Raw genomic sequence first — 21,332 nt, 5'->3', positions numbered from 1 at the left:
ATCAAACAGCTGTTTTTTATGCTCACTGAACACAGCTTATTGATAAAAACAAATAATTTTCTGTTGTGGACATTAGACTTTTATCGTATTATCAGCATTAAGATTAACAAATTACATCAAACATACAACTTTCATTCCGATCAACATTCTATAATTATTTAATAAATCTCAATTAAACTTAAGTAAAAATGTCGCTGAGACAATTAGTTGATGGTGACTGTGGCGGTGTAAATCCTCTCATGCAATTGGGAGGTCAATTTACTCGTGATGCTGCCCACAAAGATGAAGGCTACGTGCAGTCACAATTTGAACGTTCTATGCGTCAGGATGAGCATATGGTTAATGAGTTTTTGGGTCAAGTAGCAGGGCCACCGCAATCATTTCAAATGGAAACATTGTTGCAGGAAATGCGTGAAATCGAACATGCCCAAATGGGACCAGCACAGTTACAACATGCTCCCAGGGTGATAGATGAAGTAGCCGGGCAATGGTCTAAGGAGTTTGGAAGTCCTATGCATGTACAGCCGCCACCTGCAGCTCATATGCTCCATGTTCAGCCTCAACAACAGCAAATGACTCACGTGCGAGAATTTTTCGAGGATGGTCCTGAAACTTCTGCATCTTACCTAAATAGACCGGCTCCCTACTTGGCCATATGCCCACCACATCCTAGTGCCATGATGGACCAACAAATGCAAACCGGATTAACTGATAAGTTCTTCGAAGAAGCCAGTGCCTTAGAGAAATCGGAACAATTACCTGAGTCTCTACAGGGTGAAGATTGGGTTAACGATTACCAATCCAGTAACGAGAGCAATGAACAGGCTGCTGCCAACTACAATGAGAAATTCTGGCAACGTTTACAAGACGAATGGGCAAAATTATCAGAAGAATCGGAACATCCTTGGTTATCGGACTACGATGAAAACTATGATCCCTATAAAGAATACAACTTTGCTGAAGAGAATCCAATGCAGAATGTAGATAATGCTTTGGAAAAGGGCAAAGAATACTTGGCTAAAGGCGATATACCCAGTGCCGTATTATGTTTTGAGGCAGCTGCTAGCAAGGATCGAGAAAATGCCGAAGCCTGGGAACTTTTGGGAATATCACAAGCCGAAAATGAAATGGATCCGCAAGGTATTGCGGCCTTAAAGAGGTCCTTAGATTTAAGACCAGATAATCTCAAGGTGTTAATGGCTTTAGCGGTGTGTTATACCAATGAGAGTTTGCAGTCACAGGCTGTTAAAATGTTAACCAATTGGTTACAGCTTCATCCAAAATACAAACACCTAGTGCCCCCTCAACCGGAAACTCCGGCTGATGCCGCCGCTTCAATGGCTTCTTCATTGATACGGGGTAATAAATTACAAGAGGTACAGAATATGTTTTTGGAAGCCGTACGCATGGATCCACAAACTGTAGACTCAGAGGTTCAGGAGGCTTTGGGTGTTCTCTACAACCTCTCTTCGGAATATGATAAGGCGGTGGATTGTTTTCAAGCAGCTTTACATTCCAATCCACAAAATGCCAAAGTTTGGAATCGCTTGGGAGCTAGTTTGGCTAATGGTTCACGTTCCGTGGAAGCTGTTGAGGCCTATCAAAGAGCTTTGGAATTGGAACCGGGATTCATACGGGTACGCTACAATGTGGGTGTGTGCTGTTTAAATTTGAAGGCCTACAGACAAGCCGTAGAACATCTTTTGACCGCTCTCAACATGCAGGCCAATGTAGCAGCCAGTCGAGAGCTGCCAACTGGTACAGTGGGTGCTGGTCAGCAACAAATGTCTGAATCTATATGGAGTACTTTGAAAATGGTTGTATCTCTTATGGGTCGCAATGATTTGCAGGGTTTCGTTAGCGATCGCAATTTGGAAGCTCTGAATGAAGCTTTTAAAGATTAAATAATTAAACATGTCGTTTTTTTTAATTTTGGTGAATGGGTTTCATTAAGCCATTGTATTTTTTTGTTATTATAATAGATATGCTTAAGTAAATATATTGTTAAATTGATAGCTGCTTAATAATTAAAATATTAAGAAATAAAATATGTATTTTTTTATAAAAAAAATAATGTATGTGTAATTTATTGAGAATAAAAAGAGATTGTATAAGAAATTTATTGAGTACAAAAATAAATTGACGAATGATTTCAACCGGATTAAATGAGAGCCTTGCAGTTCAGCAACGAAACTTTTTAAAAATACACTTTTTTACATTTTCAAAGTTTATTACACTTAAGACTGAACACTTTACTTGATTACTTTGTTCATTAAACAACCAGCGATAACATTAAAAATAATAAACTCTTTTTAAACAATGGGAATGACATTATATTGTTTTTCTATTAAATTAATAGAAATATAAACTAATTTTTGGCTAAAGCCTTTTTAATTAAAAGTACGGCAGCAACTCCAATAACCACAGCTCCAACGGCAATACCAATTTCCCTGCAGATATTTTTTTTATATAAATTTTGTTTATTAAATATTGGAATGTTTTAAGGAACTATAATTTGAGCAGAAAACCATAAACCAAGACACTAAAAGCTAATATACAATACAAAACATAACAATTTAACTAATTAGACAACATTGTTTTTGGACATTAAGCTTTTCGTGATTAGCAGTAGCATTAACGGAATTAGGACTGGAAAAATTGTGTAAAAAAAAAATATAAAAAGAAAAATGATAAAATCGAAAACAGTGAAAATAACGCAATATTAAGAGCCCGAATGACACACAAAATAATAGGGTGATTTTTATTGAATTGATGTAATAATTTTTAGTTAAACTTACAAAATGGTTGAAAATGATTTTGTTTCAAAAATTAGTTTTGTAGTATATAATCTTTTTGGTCGAATAGAAAAATTTACAACTAAAATAATATAAAAGGTTATTGAGGATAAATAAATTTAAATAATATATCAGTTTTTAAAAAAACTATATTTCGTCCCCTTAATAAAACAATAGTGTATAATTTTTTTGCCATTTCGTAATAATTGAGTTTAAAATTTTTGTTTTAGTAGACATCTAGAATAAAATCAATGTTTCAATTGATCTTTTGACCCACTTTGTGGAAGTAGAATTTCACCAAATTTTGACCACATATAGAATCTGTTATGTAGATTCTTATTATGCAATAATAATGGTGTATATGCTTATACACTATTGTTTTATTGAGGGAACGATTTAAATTTTTATATATAAAGAATATTAAGGTATCTTTGTATATTTATTTTCATTGAGATTTTAACATTTTGTCGCAAACACATATTTAAACAAAATTTTATTAATCTGTACAATTGTTTGCTGTATTAGCATTCTCCCAATGCATTTTAAAATAATTAAAATGAAAAGTTATATGTTAAAAAATAAACTATTCTAAATAATTGTAAAAATACCAGGCTAAACACAAAATAGTTTTAAATTTTTTACCAGGCTAAACAAGAAATATTAAGACCCCTTTCACACTAAGCAATTTAGTTGCTCAAGTCTGTTTTTCATTTTCAAAAACATGAATTTTCATTCCAACAACAAGTCTGGTCACAAATTTGAAAAAATGTGAAAGGCGTCTTTATAAATTTAAAGCAAATGTTCAAGATACTTATAAGTAAAAACAAGCAAGTAAATTCAATGTTAAATATGTATAATCATATGATGTAATAAGACTGACATGCTTATAAATAATGTTGTATGGAGTAAAAATGGTAATGAATAATATAATGAATGTACATATACATACATGTAGATTAATTATCTTATTAGTATATTTTAAATAAATTCATGCTAATTATATTTTTGATAATAATATTACCTGAGTGGTAGTTTGTTTTTACAATCTTTGGCCGCTAAATCACCAATATAGTATTTTTTCATGATTTCTCTGGAAATAAAATATGTTTCTTACTAATTTCTGTTGTAAGTAATGCTTAATATAAAGATTTTACAAAATTTGCATCTGTTGGAAATACCTACTACATATAAAAATTTAATTTTAAAATATAATTTCTTACATAACAAAATATTAAAGCTAATGTTATTGCCCACATGGCTTAAAATGGTATCGAAAATAAAAAAGGCCATTACTCCAACTTTCTCTAATAATATAACCATCTTTATACTTAATTAATCAGAAGTTAAGAATAAAAATAATTGCAAATCATTACAATAAACCTGAAGTACTACTACTTAATCTAATGTAAAACCTTAATTTCCATGATTTGAAAAGATAAGATTGATTTATTGTCTCGTTTGATGTCAAATTTCAAGACTTATCTATCGATTTGTAAAACTAAATAGTAGTATTTCTCAAAATGCCTGAGAAACGACAAATATACATCTAAATTTCACCAAAACTTACCTAGCTTCTTGGCTGTGGCCCACATCAATAAAATCTTTGGTGCCATCACGACCAGCTACCTCATCCAAAGTTTCCTCACCTCCAGGATGCTGTTAGAAAATGTTATTGAACAAGAAGTTGTCATTAGTATTCCATAACAAGTTCGAAATAAAAGCCATAATACAAACCTCACTGCGGAACTTTGTTAAATCATAAACTTTATTTTCTATTATTATCCATAAATCAGTGGGTTTATTGTGCTCTTTCACAGTTTCCAAAGTAATTTCGACCATTTTTTTTCTCTATCTGTTAAATATTGCGTAGTGAATGTGTAAATATGATTGTGCCGAATAATGACTGATGAAAAATATACAATTTTTTTTACTGTGAAAAAAGTATTTGCAGAATACAGATGATTTGTTGTTGCCTTTTTTGTTCTCCTTATTAGTAATCAGCTGGATAAAAGAGCGTACTAGATTTTCTCTTATAATGTGTTATGGGAAAAAAAACTGTGTTTAGTAGTTTTATTTGGTACTGCTACAGTTAGCGTAATAAAAAACGTACATATATTAATACTTCGAAAATAAAACGCACGGGTTAATTTGTCCCATTATGAAAAAAAAAAAAATTTTAACTATGTTCTTTACACTCATGCCATGAAATACACGTTCCAATATGATTCTGACATATAAATTTATTACAACCAGAATATTTGTTTAAATATTTCGAACAAAAAAAGCAACGTAACGGGTAACTCCCTGTCTATACTTCACAAATATTTATCATAACAATTAATGACGTTTGTTGTCAGGACAAAGATGTCTGGGCTGAAGCACTAACAATTTTATCATGCAACTTTTCCTATCCCGTTTGCTGCTCTACATAAAAGTCCTTCATATTTAACAGAATTTAAATGAAACAAAGTTTATATATTTTTGATCAGATCGATAAAAGTAGATGTTTTAAAGATTAATTTGGTGAAAGGTATATAAGATTCGGCACATATTCGCCCTTATCGTGGTTGGCGTAAACGTCATACGCCTACGACTGTTTCGTACTAGATTAAAGATAAAACGCAAACTGTTTCTTTAATCTAGTACGAAACTGTCGTAGGCGTATGACGTTTACGCCAACCACGATAAGGGGGATTGTCTATATTAATGACTTAGTAATCCAGATATAGGTCAAAAATAGGTAAAAAATCGAGGTTGGTCTGATTTTTTCTTTATATCTCAGCCATTTGATATACTCCGCTATCTATAACGATCCAGAATATATACTTTGTGGGGTCGCAAATGAGAAATGTAGAAATTACAAACGGAATGACACTTATGTATGCTCATGGTGAATTGTATGATAATAACATCCTAATACCAATAAAATCCTCAAAAGATTATCCAAGGAACTTATACATATGCAAAAACGTAAAGAATAATCCTGTTAAAAATTTGTCTATATTTTATTCGGCCTAATCTAAATTATAGAACATGTTTTCCAGCTTAAGATTTTGGCCTCTATGCAAAAAAAAATATTTTTTTGATTATTCTTCAACATATTAGAAAATTTTTTATTATCGAGATCATGGTCTACTCTGAATTTTGTATGTGTTGTTAACCATATAGTCGCCTATAATTGAGGAAATCTTTGGAAAGTGGAAGATATTCTTCCACATGGAGAATTGTTTGGTCTTGTATTCAATATAAAATATATTGAAACTAGGGTACATAAGCATTACTATGAGATCAATACAGTACAAATTGGATGAGCGGTTAAAAAGTTATATACAATTTAAATTGAGCGATTTTGTACCATTCTTATATAAAATTGAAACTTTGATCTTCGATAAAAGACAAACCAAATCGAATTTATTATTTCTGAGCAAAGCAATTTCAAATTTTGTATGACCATAACGAACCTGTGTACCAAGTTTTAACAAATTTCGAACGGGTAAGGTCCGATGCCTTCCCGAACATTTTGTTTCGGAATTTTATGCTAATCCGAATTTCTGTCGAACTCGAAAAATATGTATGGCTGTGTTCGTAAATGCAAATATTTGCATTTAATAAATGACAGCAATATGAATTAAAAAAAATCTTAAACCTAAACATTAGTGTGCTGCGATGTTACTGCATATTATTTAAATAGTACATAATTTTAATGTTTTCATAAATTTAATAAAAACAAGTAAGAGAGCTATATTCGGCTGTGCCGAATCTTATATACCCTTCACCAAATTATACTTTAAAATAAAAATTTTTAGGTAAATAAAATTTAAATTTTTTTTCCAGTTGTTTTTTCGAAATTGTTTTTTAATTTTTTTTTTTAAATATTATAAATTTTTTTAATTTTAAAATTATTTTTTTTTGTTTTTAAATTTTTTTTTTTAATATGAAAAAAAAAATTCGGGTTAAAAAACATTTTTTCCGATTTTGACCCATTGTAGGTCCAACTTACAATGGTCTTATATACGTCGTTGCACAGGTCTTTGAAATATCTATCATTAGATATCCATATTGTCTATAATAATGATTTAGTAATTCAGAAATGGGTCAAAAATCGAGGTTGTCCTGGTTTTTTCCTCCATTTGTGGACCGATTTTCTCGATTTTAAATAGCAACCGAGCCGGAAGAATTTCGGAGATATTGATGTATCATTCGTTTATGTAAGTTATTTGGGGGCTTCGGAAAGTTGAATTCAACAGACATATGGACGGACATGGCTTAATCGACTCCGCTATCTATAAGGATCCAGAATATTTCTACTTTGTGGGGTCGCAAATGAAAAATGTAGAAATTACAAACTCATATATACCCTTGCCACTCATGGTGAAGGGTATAAAAATAGGCTTACGACCAAAAAGTGACACTACTCGATTCTAGTAAGATTTATATTTTGGCCTAAAGATGGCTTTGTATTGCAATCTTGAATAAATATCTTTCAAAAATACATGACACCTAACCATTCCAAATTCAAAATGAATCTAACTTTTCCAAAATTTCCATCGGCTAATCTGTTTCGGATCAACCATGGCTTGGAGGAAACGTCTCAGAGGTTAACACCTTTTAGAAGCATTTACATTTGTTTCCATACCTCAATCTTAATACATAAAATTAAACCATTAAAAATGCGTACATATTATTTTTAAATTATTGCATATCTTGTTTTTATTTTATTTTTTTTTAACATAACGGGAATATTCAATTAATTCAATTCAATTAATAAAAAAAATTATTTAAAAATTAAGAAATTGAATACAAAATAGATTTAAATTAACGAGATACATTTGGAATACTATAAAATTTTGAAATTTATATTTTGTTAAAAAAAATTTAGTTTGCGCCTCCACGAAGACGTAGCACCAAATGGAGAGTTGATTCCTTTTGGATGTTGTAGTCAGATAAAGTGCGACCATCTTCCAACTGTTTGCCGGCGAAAATCAAACGCTGCTGATCTGGAGGAATACCTTCCTTATCTTGGATCTTAGCCTTGACATTCTCGATGGTATCGGAAGGCTCCACTTCCAAGGTGATAGTTTTGCCAGTCAAGGTCTTAACAAAGATTTGCATACCACCACGGAGACGCAAAACCAAATGAAGGGTGGATTCCTTTTGGATGTTGTAGTCGGATAGGGTGCGACCATCCTCCAACTGCTTACCGGCGAAGATCAAACGTTGCTGGTCTGGGGGAATGCCTTCTTTATCTTGAATCTTAGCCTTGACATTCTCAATGGTGTCTGAGGGTTCAACTTCCAAGGTGATAGTTTTGCCAGTCAAGGTCTTAACGAAGATTTGCATACCACCACGGAGACGCAATACCAAGTGAAGGGTTGATTCCTTTTGGATGTTGTAATCCGATAAAGTACGGCCATCCTCCAATTGTTTACCAGCAAAGATCAAACGCTGCTGATCTGGGGGGATACCTTCCTTGTCTTGAATCTTAGCCTTGACGTTTTCAATGGTGTCAGATGGTTCAACTTCCAAGGTGATAGTTTTGCCAGTTAAGGTTTTAACGAAGATCTGCATACCACCACGGAGACGCAATACCAAATGAAGGGTAGATTCCTTTTGGATGTTGTAATCCGATAAAGTACGACCATCCTCCAATTGTTTACCAGCAAAAATCAAACGTTGCTGATCTGGGGGGATACCTTCCTTGTCTTGGATCTTAGCCTTAACATTTTCAATGGTGTCAGAGGGTTCAACCTCCAAGGTGATGGTTTTACCAGTTAAGGTCTTAACGAAGATCTGCATACCACCACGGAGACGCAATACCAAATGAAGGGTGGACTCCTTTTGGATGTTGTAATCGGACAATGTACGTCCATCTTCCAATTGCTTACCAGCGAAGATTAAACGTTGCTGATCTGGGGGGATACCTTCCTTGTCTTGGATTTTAGCCTTGACGTTTTCAATGGTGTCAGATGGTTCAACTTCCAAGGTGATGGTTTTGCCAGTCAAGGTCTTAACGAAGATTTGCATACCACCACGGAGACGCAATACCAAATGAAGGGTGGACTCCTTTTGGATGTTGTAATCGGACAATGTACGTCCATCTTCCAATTGTTTACCAGCAAAGATTAAACGTTGCTGATCTGGGGGGATACCTTCTTTGTCTTGGATTTTAGCCTTGACGTTTTCAATGGTGTCAGATGGTTCAACTTCCAAGGTGATGGTTTTGCCAGTCAAGGTCTTAACGAAGATTTGCATACCACCACGGAGACGCAATACCAAATGGAGGGTAGATTCCTTCTGGATGTTGTAGTCAGATAGAGTACGGCCATCCTCCAATTGTTTACCAGCGAAGATCAAACGTTGCTGATCTGGGGGAATACCTTCCTTATCCTGGATTTTAGCCTTTACGTTTTCAATTGTATCGGAAGGCTCCACTTCCAAGGTGATAGTTTTGCCAGTCAATGTCTTTACGAAGATTTGCATACCACCACGGAGACGCAATACCAAATGGAGGGTAGATTCCTTCTGGATGTTGTAGTCAGATAGAGTACGGCCATCCTCCAATTGTTTACCAGCGAAGATTAAACGTTGCTGATCTGGGGGAATACCTTCCTTATCCTGGATTTTAGCCTTTACGTTTTCAATTGTATCGGAAGGCTCCACTTCCAAGGTGATAGTTTTGCCAGTCAATGTCTTTACGAAGATTTGCATACCACCACGGAGACGCAATACCAAATGGAGGGTAGATTCCTTCTGGATGTTGTAGTCAGATAGAGTACGGCCATCCTCCAATTGTTTGCCAGCGAAGATTAAACGTTGCTGATCTGGGGGGATACCTTCCTTATCTTGGATTTTAGCCTTGACGTTTTCAATAGTGTCAGAGGGTTCAACCTCCAAGGTGATGGTTTTCCCAGTCAAGGTCTTGACAAAGATTTGCATACCACCGCGGAGACGCAATACCAAATGAAGGGTGGATTCCTTTTGAATGTTGTAATCAGAGAGGGTGCGACCATCCTCCAACTGCTTACCGGCGAAGATCAAACGTTGTTGGTCTGGAGGGATACCTTCCTTATCTTGGATCTTAGCCTTGACATTTTCAATGGTATCTGATGGTTCTACCTCCAAAGTGATGGTTTTTCCAGTCAACGTTTTCACGAAAATCTGCATACCACCGCGGAGACGTAAGACTAAATGAAGGGTGGACTCCTTTTGGATGTTGTAATCGGACAATGTACGTCCATCTTCCAATTGTTTACCAGCGAAGATTAAACGTTGCTGATCTGGGGGAATACCTTCTTTATCTTGAATTTTGGCCTTTACATTTTCAATAGTGTCGGATGGTTCAACTTCTAAGGTAATTGTTTTTCCTGTCAAGGTCTTAACGAAAATCTGCATACCACCGCGGAGACGTAAGACCAAGTGAAGGGTCGACTCTTTTTGGATGTTGTAATCGGACAATGTACGTCCATCTTCCAATTGTTTACCAGCGAAAATTAAACGCTGTTGATCTGGAGGAATACCTTCTTTGTCTTGGATTTTAGCTTTAACATTTTCTATGGTATCCGATGGTTCGACCTCTAATGTAATTGTTTTTCCCGTTAATGTTTTAACGAATATTTGCATGCCACCACGCAAACGTAATACCAAATGCAATGTAGATTCTTTTTGTATATTGTAATCAGACAATGTGCGCCCGTCTTCCAATTGTTTACCGGCGAAAATCAAACGTTGTTGATCTGGAGGGATTCCTTCCTTGTCTTGAATTTTAGCTTTAACATTTTCAATAGTATCGGAAGGCTCAACCTCCAAGGTGATGGTTTTGCCAGTCAATGTCTTGACAAAGATTTGCATACCACCACGAAGACGTAGAACCAAATGAAGAGTAGATTCTTTTTGAATGTTGTAATCGGACAAAGTGCGTCCGTCTTCAAGTTGTTTACCGGCAAAAATTAGACGTTGTTGATCTGGGGGAATGCCCTCCTTATCTTGAATTTTAGCCTTGACATTTTCAATAGTATCAGATGGTTCGACCTCTAAGGTGATGGTCTTGCCAGTTAATGTCTTCACGAAGATTTGCATTTTCGAGCGTCTGTAAAATAGAAATAAATAGAAAAACTTAGTATTAATTAAAGTTTTAAAATATTTTAATAATTTGTTTCAACGTTTTTAGATTTACAAGAAATTAAATGGATTTTTAACACTTTTTGAATTTTCAGTTAATTCGGTTTTGTTTTTAAATTAAATTGTAATTCTTATTTTTAAGATTGTGTTATTTCAACTGAATTTTTAATTTAAAAAAAGTGATGCATCACTTTTATATTGCTGCGTATTGTGAAATTGTTTTTTTTTTCCTTCTATTAACGTTTACCAACACTACATTACTAAAATGTCATATTAACGGAAAAACAAAGGGAGAATATTAATTGACTCTCTTATACTTTATGTTCTCCAAAACAAAATAGGGGAATATTTTAAAATGTAAATGAAAAGCAACAAAGACGCCATATTGCATTTCATACAATGAATTTGCAGAAAACTGAAATCTGTAAACCAATACATACAAAATGGGGGGGATGATTTTTTTTTCAATAGGTATACATATTTTTCACTAAAGGTTTTTTTATAATTTCTTGAATTTAACACAATATTAGAAATTTTAAACTAAATGCAATTTTCTTTACAATTGACTTCCAATCTGGTACAAATTATTTGTATCTACACAATTTTTATTGTTTAAAGAACTTATTTTCACCTAATTTTCAATTGTTTTAAACAAATTAAAATTTTATTCAAAAAAATTCAATAGGTATACATATTTTTCACTGAAGGTTTTCTTTTACAATTCTTTCGATTTACACAATATTACAATTTTTAAACTAAAAACAATTTTCTTAACAATTTACTTCCTATCTGTTATATATTATTTGTATCTACACAATTTTTATTGTTTAAAGAACTTATTTTTTTTTGGTAAATACAACTTCACTTAATTTTCAATTAAAATTTTATTTAAAAAAAATAAGCTGCAGCCTGCAGCACTTTCAATTTCCTCACCTTTTAACTGTTTTTTAACACAGATAGATAAACTATTATTATATGACGTCACTTATTTATTTTTTTTTAAATATTTTCCAAAGTCTACTTATATCACAAAAATTATTCACTTTTTTAAGAATTTACTGTTGGGGTAATATCCTTTTTATTTATTTTTATTTGTAAAGTACGCTGTTCACAATTGTCTGTTATCAACTGAATATAATAAATTCTCTGCACTACCTTTTATACTATTGCATAGAAAAAGGGGAAATTTGTAAAAATTGTATATAACTATTGGAATTGTGTTGTATATAAAATATTGCTATCTCACTTAAAGAAAATTTGTTTTTTAATCAAATTTTCCTAAAATTAATTTAATATTCACTTTGATTTATTAATATTATGATAATATAGGGCTTTTATTACATGTTTTTCATAAAATTTCATAAAGTTATATGAATTTTACAAAGAAAATTTAGTTTAAACATGATTTGTTAAGTATGCATTAGTTAAATTTCAATTTCTTGTCTTTGTCTAATAAGAGAGTAATTTAGTTATACAGTGTTGGCAGGCGGTTTGAAAAAATAATAATGGTGTTGACAAGCGATTTTTGTTGGAAGTAATGAAAATGGTAAAAAAAATTAATTTTGTGTAAAATATATAAAAATGCTTAAATTTAATCAAAATTGAAATGGTACATTCAATTCTACAAGTATCTAAATGTTTTTTACAACTAGAAAATATATAAACAGTTGTTAATAAAAAAAAAGGCAGACAAATAAGGTCAAACTAAATAATATGGGATGTACGCTAACGAACAATTATAAATATGTATCAAAGATCATTATCATTCGTAATTCTGCTCTTGGTAGAAAATAACTGGCGCGTCATTGGCATTATCGCTTAAGCATAATCAGGAATCCATTTTGCGCTACCTTTATGAGTTTTGCGTTTCACTATCGCATTAGTTAATGTTTGGCGTCGTCTAATTGTACCGCGTTACGGTTTCGGTATTCGTTTTGGTTATAATTTACAACCTATAATTTGTCGTGGTTGAGTAATAAACAAAACTCAATTTGGAAATTGGTGGAGACCATAAAACTTAGGAGTTTAGTTTGAGAGTTCCGGCTTTCTGTATGAAGATATAGGTAGAATGACACTTCTTGGACAAGGCTCTTTCTAGGCTCAATACGTATTTAATGATGGCGTTATGGATTTATTTGCTGGGCATTTCACAAGTCACATATTTTTCAAATCGATTTCACATACCTGAGTATATATGAAGGACTCCAATATTGGAAAATTGTAAATATTTTATTTTTCATCATTTATTATTACTCTGAATTGAAATTAATAAAATTAAAAAATGGCATTCTTCGTACGTATTTTTGAGTGCATTATAATATGTGTTTAAGAATTCATAGAACAAGAAAATAATTTTTGCCAAGAAACTCAAAATGTTCTGAAAATTATTCGGCATAAGATTTAATGCGAATTCGAATCCACCAGTTAATTTTTTTTTCAAAAATATTTATTTGGTTTATTCCAAGAATGAAATTTATAATCGAATGTATATAAAAGTAAAACTGTTTTTTTATGGGTCCATTATGGTTGGCAACCGAACATCAGTTGTGTTGTCAATTGCAAAATTGGCAACCAGAAATTTATGGTTGCCCTCTGGCAACGCAACTGAAGTTCGGTTGCCATCCATAATCGTCCCATTAATTAAAGCTGGCCACACACGGAATGATTTTTTCGCAAATCACCCGTTTGTGGGCAGTTTAATGGGACAATTATGGATGGTAACCGAACTTCAGTTGAGTTGCCAGAGGGCAACCATAAATTTCTGGTTGCCAATTTTGCATAAATTTCTGTTGCCAATTTTGTAACAGAAATGATACCTGGCAGTTGCCATCTTCTGAAAATACCATTTAGGCAACTGTCAACACAACTGAATTTCGGTTGCCAACCATAATCGACCCATAAGTCAACTTGACTAGTTTCGACTACGCACAAATAATTAATTTAATGTAATATTGCCTATTTTACAAAGTGTCATATGATTTTTTTCCGATAACGGTATTTAATACCAAATCAATATTGGGCTTTTTTCGACTACTAAGGACGCACTAAAGTCCATAAATGTTTACCATGTTCATTTTCTTTGTTTAATCTTTTAAAATTCAATAAATCCAAAACAAATGAAAGCTTTCTTCTCTCAAGTGCACAACTTCGCATTATTACAAGTTTATATCAAATCATTAACCAACACTTTAACTGAGACTTATAAAAATAAACAAAGAGACATTTACCTACCTCCGCTCTCAGTGGAAATAAATGCAATAGAATAAGGGGTAATTTGTTATATACTTCGATTGTATATAAAACAGCTGTTTTGCTCTAAAAATCCATTAGTTATATATTATTATTAAAATGTTTATAACAAATAATAATAATAAACATCGAATATTCTACGCTGTTCCATAATAATGATGATAAACTTTTAATAAATTTCAACAGACGTAAAAAACAAAGAACTAAATGTGATAATTTAACGAAATAAATAAGAAAATGTCTATAAACAATTGTAAAGCAGATTTCTTTATTACCTTTTCTTTGGACTTTCTTTTGTTCTTTGTAATTAAATGTTGGTTTTTTACTTTCAGAAAAACAATTATAATTCAAAATAGATATTTTCTTGATTTGCCCAAATAGTTGCTTAGTTTTGCGCTTATAAATAAAATATTGTAGAAATTTGTTAATTTTTTATTATTGACAATTAAATTTTACTTAAATTTTGTATTTGTTGATCTAAAAAACAAGTAAATTGATGTTTTCTATACCCATTTTATTTTCTTATAGTGATCAAAGTTAAATAATATATTAGAAATTTAAATAAGTGTATTATTGAAATTTGGAAAGTTTTTATATATTTTACAATGTCATTTATTGCGTCTTGTTTTATTTTTTTCATAGTTTTATCAAGTAAAAAAACAGATGTTGTGTGAAATTGAGGAGAGGGAGAGCATATGATTCACAGTTATTTCCCACAGAGGAGATTTTTATATACTTACATGTAAATAATCTTTATATATTGTATATATACACGTAAGTATGTATTTATATTGGATGTATGGGGGTTTTTCATTATTTACTTTGAAAATAACCCTCTATATGTAATACAATTGAGGTAGACCCCTTGCCATGACCTGATTTTTTCTTTGTTTTCCATCTAGGTATATAATATAGATTGATGTAGATACTTATATGTATTTACTAAACGCGTCTATTTATATATGCAGTATATACATATATATACTTAGAAAATGCATCTCTTTGTTTTTTTATAACGGTCGTTTTAACGATACAAACTCTATTTTTTTATTGAAGGTTATACAAGAACAATAAACAAATTTGTTCCCTGAAGATTCTCAAGTTCACTGAACTTAGCTTGCTTTTATATGTATCTATGTACCTCGTTGGATGGTTCAATATACTATATTGACCGAGATCCAGTATTGCGATATTTATTGAACGTGTAGCATGCAGTATTGATGGATCGCGATCCAAATCGCAGAATAATCTAATTTTACGTGATCCATTACAATGGATCGCGATCCAAATATCACAATATATGTATAATGAACGTGTAGCAGTGCCCATTTAACTTGTAGCATGCAGTATTGATGGATCGCAGCATAATATTGTGAAATCCAGATCTCGATCCAAATATCACAAGAGTGAAATATCAAGTCCATCAAATATTGTGTAAAAAATGGGGCCAAATTGGCACCACGAGAATTTTTTACAAAAATTAACAAATAATATATAGGTACATTTCCGATTTTCTTATATCGACAATATTTTTATGATGAATCTTAAATATTTTAAAATCCACAGTGAAAGAATTAAACATTGTTTTGGTTTCCATGCCAGTTCTACTATTTTGTTTAATTTTTATGTTGAATATTCCAAGCAATTAAATAAGTTGACGACCAGAATTTTGGTTGGAACTCATTGAACTCACCTCAACTCGTCAAAAATCAACATCTCATAAAATTCAATTTGAGCTTAATTTACTAAAATTTTAATTCGGAATTAAAAAATTTCAGCCATTCATTTCATAAATCCAATTATTTAGCTTCATTCAAATGTTTTTATCAACCTTTGGATGATTAAATTTTTGTTAATTCTAATCTAATACAAATTGAATTAAAATACTTTTTTTTTAAATTGTCTAAAGCCTTTTTGTTAGAGATTTGAATTGATGAAAAATTTAATAATTCAATACATTTTTAAGTAATTTTGTAATATTAAAAATTAAATAACATCTTCTTGGTCAGTTTCAGGCAATGCATCGTTTACATTATTGTCATATCTAAGATTTAAAAATTCATTATGATATTGTTTAGGGATTGTATTTTGATCACAAAGTAATTTAAAATCTTTTTTAAGGAAGTATACAATGGCAAGGCTCCATAATATTTTTTTGAAGTTGCGACTTGATCGAGTACTTGAGTTCATACAACATTCTATTATTTCCGATTCTACAAAGTAACCATATTTAAGTTTTATATTAATATGTTAAAAATTTTCTTTTAAATTTCATATATTTTAAAAGAATATTTAGACATAACCGACACCTTGCTATTACAAAATTCATTCATTACATAAATAGAAAATAAATGTGTAGTTACGTCTTTTTTTCGTAAAATTGAAACTATTACATCTATAGTTACGAAATTTTCTGGAATAATGCTAATAGACCTAAATTATCGATTTCCATAAAAAAACGAAAATCTAATATCATGTCGCTTACGTCCGTTTTGCGAAAAGGGCTCGATATAATTTTTAGTGGTTACTTTTATTAAAATGAAATTTATGCATCCATACCCTAATGTGCTTACATTTTGTTTTCCTTTAGGTTATATAAAATTTTATTATTCCAGCTTGATTCTGCTGTATATAAATAATATGCCTTAAAAATGTGCAAACATTAGTTAGGGGACAAACACGTTTTAGTTATTTTTAGAAATATGACTAGTTTAAGGTCTAAAACAATATCGATTTTTTTAAATGCAATTACATTAAAAAGTGAAATTTCGCAATGTACGTCATCCATTAGCTAAATTTTCAAAAACAAAATATAAATTTGAAATATGCATTTATTTATACATTAATCCTCATATTCATAATCAATTTTAAAATTTATTAAAGGTTTATAAAACAAAATTTCCATACAAAATTTGTTTAATAAGCCTTTGATAAAATTTGATTATGAATAAAGGGGTTTAAACTATTAGTAGTACTTATATCTACTAATAAACCAGAGAAAGATATGATATTGAAAATGATATTACCGTAAATACTATCATTAATGATACGAGAACGATATCATATTTGATAATTTATATCGTTTCGTTTGGTTTATTGGGGTAAAGCATGTTAAATTTTAATTAATTTAAAATTATATTCTTTCTATTTTCATAATTATTGAAGCTGACAGTAATACGACGCAAAATAATTCAGATTTTTATGCAATACATATGTATAACTAATTGGAAGCAATACTACTGCGTATGTTATCGCTACTCGCCGTAAAATATTAAAATGTGGAATATTGTTGTTTAAATAAAGGAAAATAATAATACAAATTTACAGCAACACAACAAAAAAAATCTATTGACCATGCCTAGAAGATGGTCCATAAAGCAAAGATTTATTTTCTGTACTATTGCAATTTTTAAAGGAAAATTTGAACAAAGAATTAATTAAAAAATAATAAAAATTTTGTATTATAAAGGAAATAAGGAACCAATTGTCCAACGAAAGTGTTCATTAGCAATTTATAAATTAACTTATACACAAGAAAAGTTTATTGACTTTTATTTTAAAATTTTGCTCTCAAATGACCTTTGTTTTTTAAAAAAACAAAATTCACTTTACTTTATTTATATTTACTGTAGACAACAAACACGTTCCATAAGTTAAAAAAAAAGTTTCGCAAATACTAATTTGCGCAGTATTTATACACAAAAGTATATGAATACATATAGTATAAACACAAGTACTGATTAAATTTATTTTTCTATGAAATGACTAATAATTTAGTTTATTGGAAAATATTAAGGGTCTGTTTATTAAATAAAATTTTATATTACTCAAAGGTTTTTATTCAATATGATTAAATATTGCATGTAAAAGTTTTATTTTTCATGGCAAATGATTTAAAAAAAGAAATCATTCAATTAATTGAAATTAGCGAGAAATTCAAAGTTTACAGAATTTGTTTTAATATTTTGCACAGTTTTCAAAGAAAAGAGAATACATTTTAAGTTAAATGACCTTGTTATTTGAACATATACCATATAGTTTATATACATAGATGGGAAACTAGAAAAAAATTGCTCAAAAAAATCAGTTAGGTTTTGACAACCCATTTAGGACTTTGATAGGAGAGTTTGCTATCTATGTGTATTTATCTATGGGTTTGTATATAAAAAAGAATATCAAAACATTGTTATACTCTAATTTAAACAAAAACGTATTCTATGATAACAAAAATAAACAATAGATTTCATATAGAAATAGAAAAACAAATAAACCAATCATATACTCACACGCTTGCGTACATATGTACGTGTTTTTGTTTATAAACAATTTCGATCATTTAAAACAGTCTATACCGATTTCGATGATTCTCCGGCCAAACAAGAAATTTTCGTTATAAAAATTTAATTTTGGTGGGAAATATGAGTGATCACAGATTTTCTTTATTTTCGCTCTAGATCCTTTAGTTTACCAATTATAAGCAATTTTAGATATTTTTGAATTTTCGTTATAAAAATTAATTTTTGATGGGAAATATGAGTGATCACAGATTTTCTTTATTTTCGCTCTAGGCCCTATAGTTTACGAATTATAAGCAATTTTAGATATTTTGAAATTTTCGTTATAAAAATCAATTTTGATGGGAAATACGAGTCTAGGTCCTTTAGTTTACCAATTATAAGCAATTTTATATATTTTGAAAATTTCGTTATAAAAATCAATTTTTGGTGGGAAATATGAGTGATCACAGATTTTCTTTATTTTTGCTCTAGGCCCTATAGTTTACGAATTATAAGCTATTTTAGATATTTTGAATTTTCGTTATAAAAATCAATTTTTGTTAGAAAATACGAGTTGGATGGGAAATACGAGTGATCACAAATTTTCATTATTTTCGAGTTTACGAATTTTAAGCAATTTTAGATATTTTTGAATTTTCGTTACAAAAATCAAATTTTGGTGGGAAATACGAGTGATCACAGATATTCTTTATTTTCTAGGCCCTGTATTTTACGAATTATAAGCAATTTTAGATATTTTGCTATTTTCGTTTTTGGTAGGAAATATGAGTGATCACAGATTTTCTTTATTTTCGCTCTAGGTCCTTTAGTTTACGAATTATAAGCTATTTTAGATATTTTTAAATTTTCGTTATAAAAATCAATTTTTGATGCGAAATACGAGTGATCACAGATTTTTAGATATTTTTGAATTTTCGTTATAAAAATCAAATTTTGGTGGGAAATACGAGTGATCACAGATATTCTTTATTTTCTAGGCCCTGTATTTTACGAATTATAAGCAATTTTAGATATTTTGCTATTTTCGTTTTTGGTAGGAAATATGAGTGATCACAGATTTTCTTTATTTTCGCTCTAGGTCCTTTAGTTTACGAATTATAAGCTATTTTAGATATTTTTAAATTTTCGTTATAAAAATCAATTTTTGATGCGAAATACGAGTGATCACAGATTTTTAGATATTTTTGAATTTTCGTTATAAAAATCAAATTTTGGTGGGAAATACGAGTGATCACAGATATTCTTTATTTTCGTTCTAGGCCCTGTATTTTACGAATTATAAGCAATTTTAGATATTTTGCTATTTTCGTTATAAAAATCAATTTTTGGTAGGAAATATGAGTGATCACAGATTTTCTTTATTTTCGCTCTAGGTCCTATAGTTTACGAATTATAAGCAATTTTATATATTTTGAAATTTTTGTTATAAAAATCAATTTTTGGTAGAAAATACGAGTGGGATGGGAAATACGAGTGATCACAGATTTCCTTTATTTTCGCTCTAGGTCCTTTAGTTTACGAATTATAAGCAATTTTAGATATTTTGAAAATTTCGTTATAAAAATAAATTTTTGATGAGAAATACGAGTGATCACATATTTTCTTTATTTTTGCTAGGTCTTTTAGTTTACGAATTATAAGCTATTTTAGATATTTTTGGTATGAAATATGAGTGATCACAGATTTTCTATATTTTCGCTCTAGGCCCTATAGTTTACGAATTATAAGCAATTTTAGATATTTTGCAATTTTCGTTATAAAAATCAATTTTTGGTAGGAAACACGAGTGATCACAGATTTTATTTATTTTCTCTCTAGGTCCTTTAGTTTACGAATTATAAGCAATTTTAGATATTTTTGAATTTTCGTTATAAAAATGAATTTTTGGTAAGAAATACGAGTGATCACAAATTTTCTTTATTTTCGCTCTAGATCCTTTAGTTTACCAATTATAAGCAATTTAAGATGTTTTGAAATTTTTGTTATAAAAATCAATTTTTTATATACGAATTATAACCTATTTTAGGTAATTTTGAATTTTCGTTATAAAAATAAATTTTTGATAATTTTGAATTTTCGTTATAAAAATCAATTTTTGGTGGGAAATATGAGTGATCACAGATTTTCTTTATTTTCGCTCTAGGTCCTTTAGTTTACGAATTATAAGCAATTTTAGATATTTTGCAATTTTCGTTATAAAAATCAATTTTTGATGCGAAATATGAGTGATCACAGATTTTCTTTATTTTAATTCTAGGTCCTTTAGTTTGCGAATTATAAGCAATTTAGATATTTTGAAAATTTCGTTATAAAAATCAAATTTTGGTGGGAAATATGAGTGATCACAGATTTTCTTTATTTTCGCTCTAGGTCCTTTAGTTTACGAATTATAAGCAATTTTAGATATTTTGCAATTTTCGTTATAAAAATCAATATTTGATGCGAAATACGAGTGATCACAGATTTTTAGATATTTTTGAATTTTCGTTATAAAAATCAATTTTTGGTGGGAAATATGAGTGATCACAGATTTTCTTTATTTTCGCCTAGGTCCTTTAGTTTACGAATTATAAGCTATTTTAGATATTTTGATATTTTCGTTATAAAAATCAGATTTTGGTGGAAAATATGACAGATTTCAATTATTTTTGCTCTAGGCCCTTTAAACAATTTTAGATATTTTGGAATTGGTGGGAAATATGTGTGATCACAGACTATATGCATTTAGTTACAGCGATTGGGGTAGCGAAGCGCACCGGGTGAAATCTTATATATATAATTATAGTAATTCATAAAATGAGAACGGCTGGGCCGATTTCTGTAAAATTTTTGTCAGTTGTTCGTATTTTCGAGGAGAAGGTTTTTACGGAAG

The 21,332-nt window shown here is 30.4% G+C and overlaps 3 protein-coding genes across 5 annotated transcripts; 1 reads left to right on the top strand and 2 right to left on the bottom strand.

Annotated features, from left to right (window-relative positions):
* Positions 1–108: 108 nt before the first annotated feature.
* Pex5 (peroxin 5) lies at positions 109–2,118 on the top strand. The gene has a single exon (XM_065506989.1). It carries the CDS (start codon positions 189–191, stop codon positions 1,902–1,904), a length of 1,716 nt encoding a protein of 571 aa, XP_065363061.1. The 5' UTR covers positions 109–188; the 3' UTR covers positions 1,905–2,118.
* Positions 2,119–2,209: 91 nt separating this feature from the next.
* LOC135956476 (cytochrome b5) lies at positions 2,210–4,706 on the bottom strand. Of its 3 annotated transcripts, none has more exons than XM_065506990.1 (4): positions 4,530–4,706; positions 4,363–4,451; positions 3,817–3,885; positions 2,210–2,450 (listed from the first exon to the last, which is right to left on the bottom strand). In XM_065506990.1, the coding sequence occupies exons 1-4, from the start codon at positions 4,632–4,634 to the stop codon at positions 2,369–2,371; spliced, it is 345 nt and encodes a 114-aa protein (XP_065363062.1). In that variant the 5' UTR covers positions 4,635–4,706; the 3' UTR covers positions 2,210–2,368. The 3 variants fall into 3 exon arrangements, with proteins under 3 accessions (XP_065363062.1, XP_065363063.1, XP_065363064.1); XM_065506991.1 differs by having other exon boundaries at positions 2,351–2,649; XM_065506992.1 differs by lacking the exon at positions 2,210–2,450 and having other exon boundaries at positions 3,813–3,885.
* A 2,770-nt stretch (positions 4,707–7,476) lies between these two features.
* Positions 7,477–12,053, bottom strand: LOC135956319 (polyubiquitin-C). The gene is made up of 2 exons (XM_065506771.1): positions 11,847–12,053; positions 7,477–10,881 (listed from the first exon to the last, which is right to left on the bottom strand). Exon 2 carries the CDS (start codon positions 10,869–10,871, stop codon positions 7,671–7,673), a length of 3,201 nt encoding a protein of 1,066 aa, XP_065362843.1. The 5' UTR covers positions 10,872–10,881; positions 11,847–12,053; the 3' UTR covers positions 7,477–7,670.
* Between the last annotated feature and the right edge of the window lie 9,279 nt (positions 12,054–21,332).

Source organism: Calliphora vicina, chromosome 4, assembly GCF_958450345.1.
Source record: "Calliphora vicina chromosome 4, idCalVici1.1, whole genome shotgun sequence".
NCBI classification, from domain to species: Eukaryota; Metazoa; Arthropoda; class Insecta; order Diptera; family Calliphoridae; genus Calliphora; species Calliphora vicina.
Note: the sequence above shows the minus strand (reverse complement) of the source record. Positions and strands in the feature narration are given on the sequence as shown.

Excerpts from the sequence above, each read along its gene's own strand:
- Pex5 (XM_065506989.1), top strand. The coding sequence starts at position 189 with ATGTCGCTGAGACAATTAGTTGATGGTGACTGTGGCGGTGTAAATCCT.
- LOC135956476 (XM_065506990.1), bottom strand. The coding sequence starts at position 4,634 with ATGGTCGAAATTACTTTGGAAACTGTGAAAGAGCACAATAAACCCACT. Across the intron at positions 3,886-4,362 it reads GGCCACAGCCAAGAAGCTAG|AGAAATCATGAAAAAATACT; the intron begins GTAAGTTTTGGT and ends TTTTATTTCCAG. Across the intron at positions 2,451-3,816 it reads AAAAACAAACTACCACTCAG|GGAAATTGGTATTGCCGTTG; the intron begins GTAATATTATTA and ends AAATATCTGCAG.
- LOC135956319 (XM_065506771.1), bottom strand. The coding sequence starts at position 10,871 with ATGCAAATCTTCGTGAAGACATTAACTGGCAAGACCATCACCTTAGAG.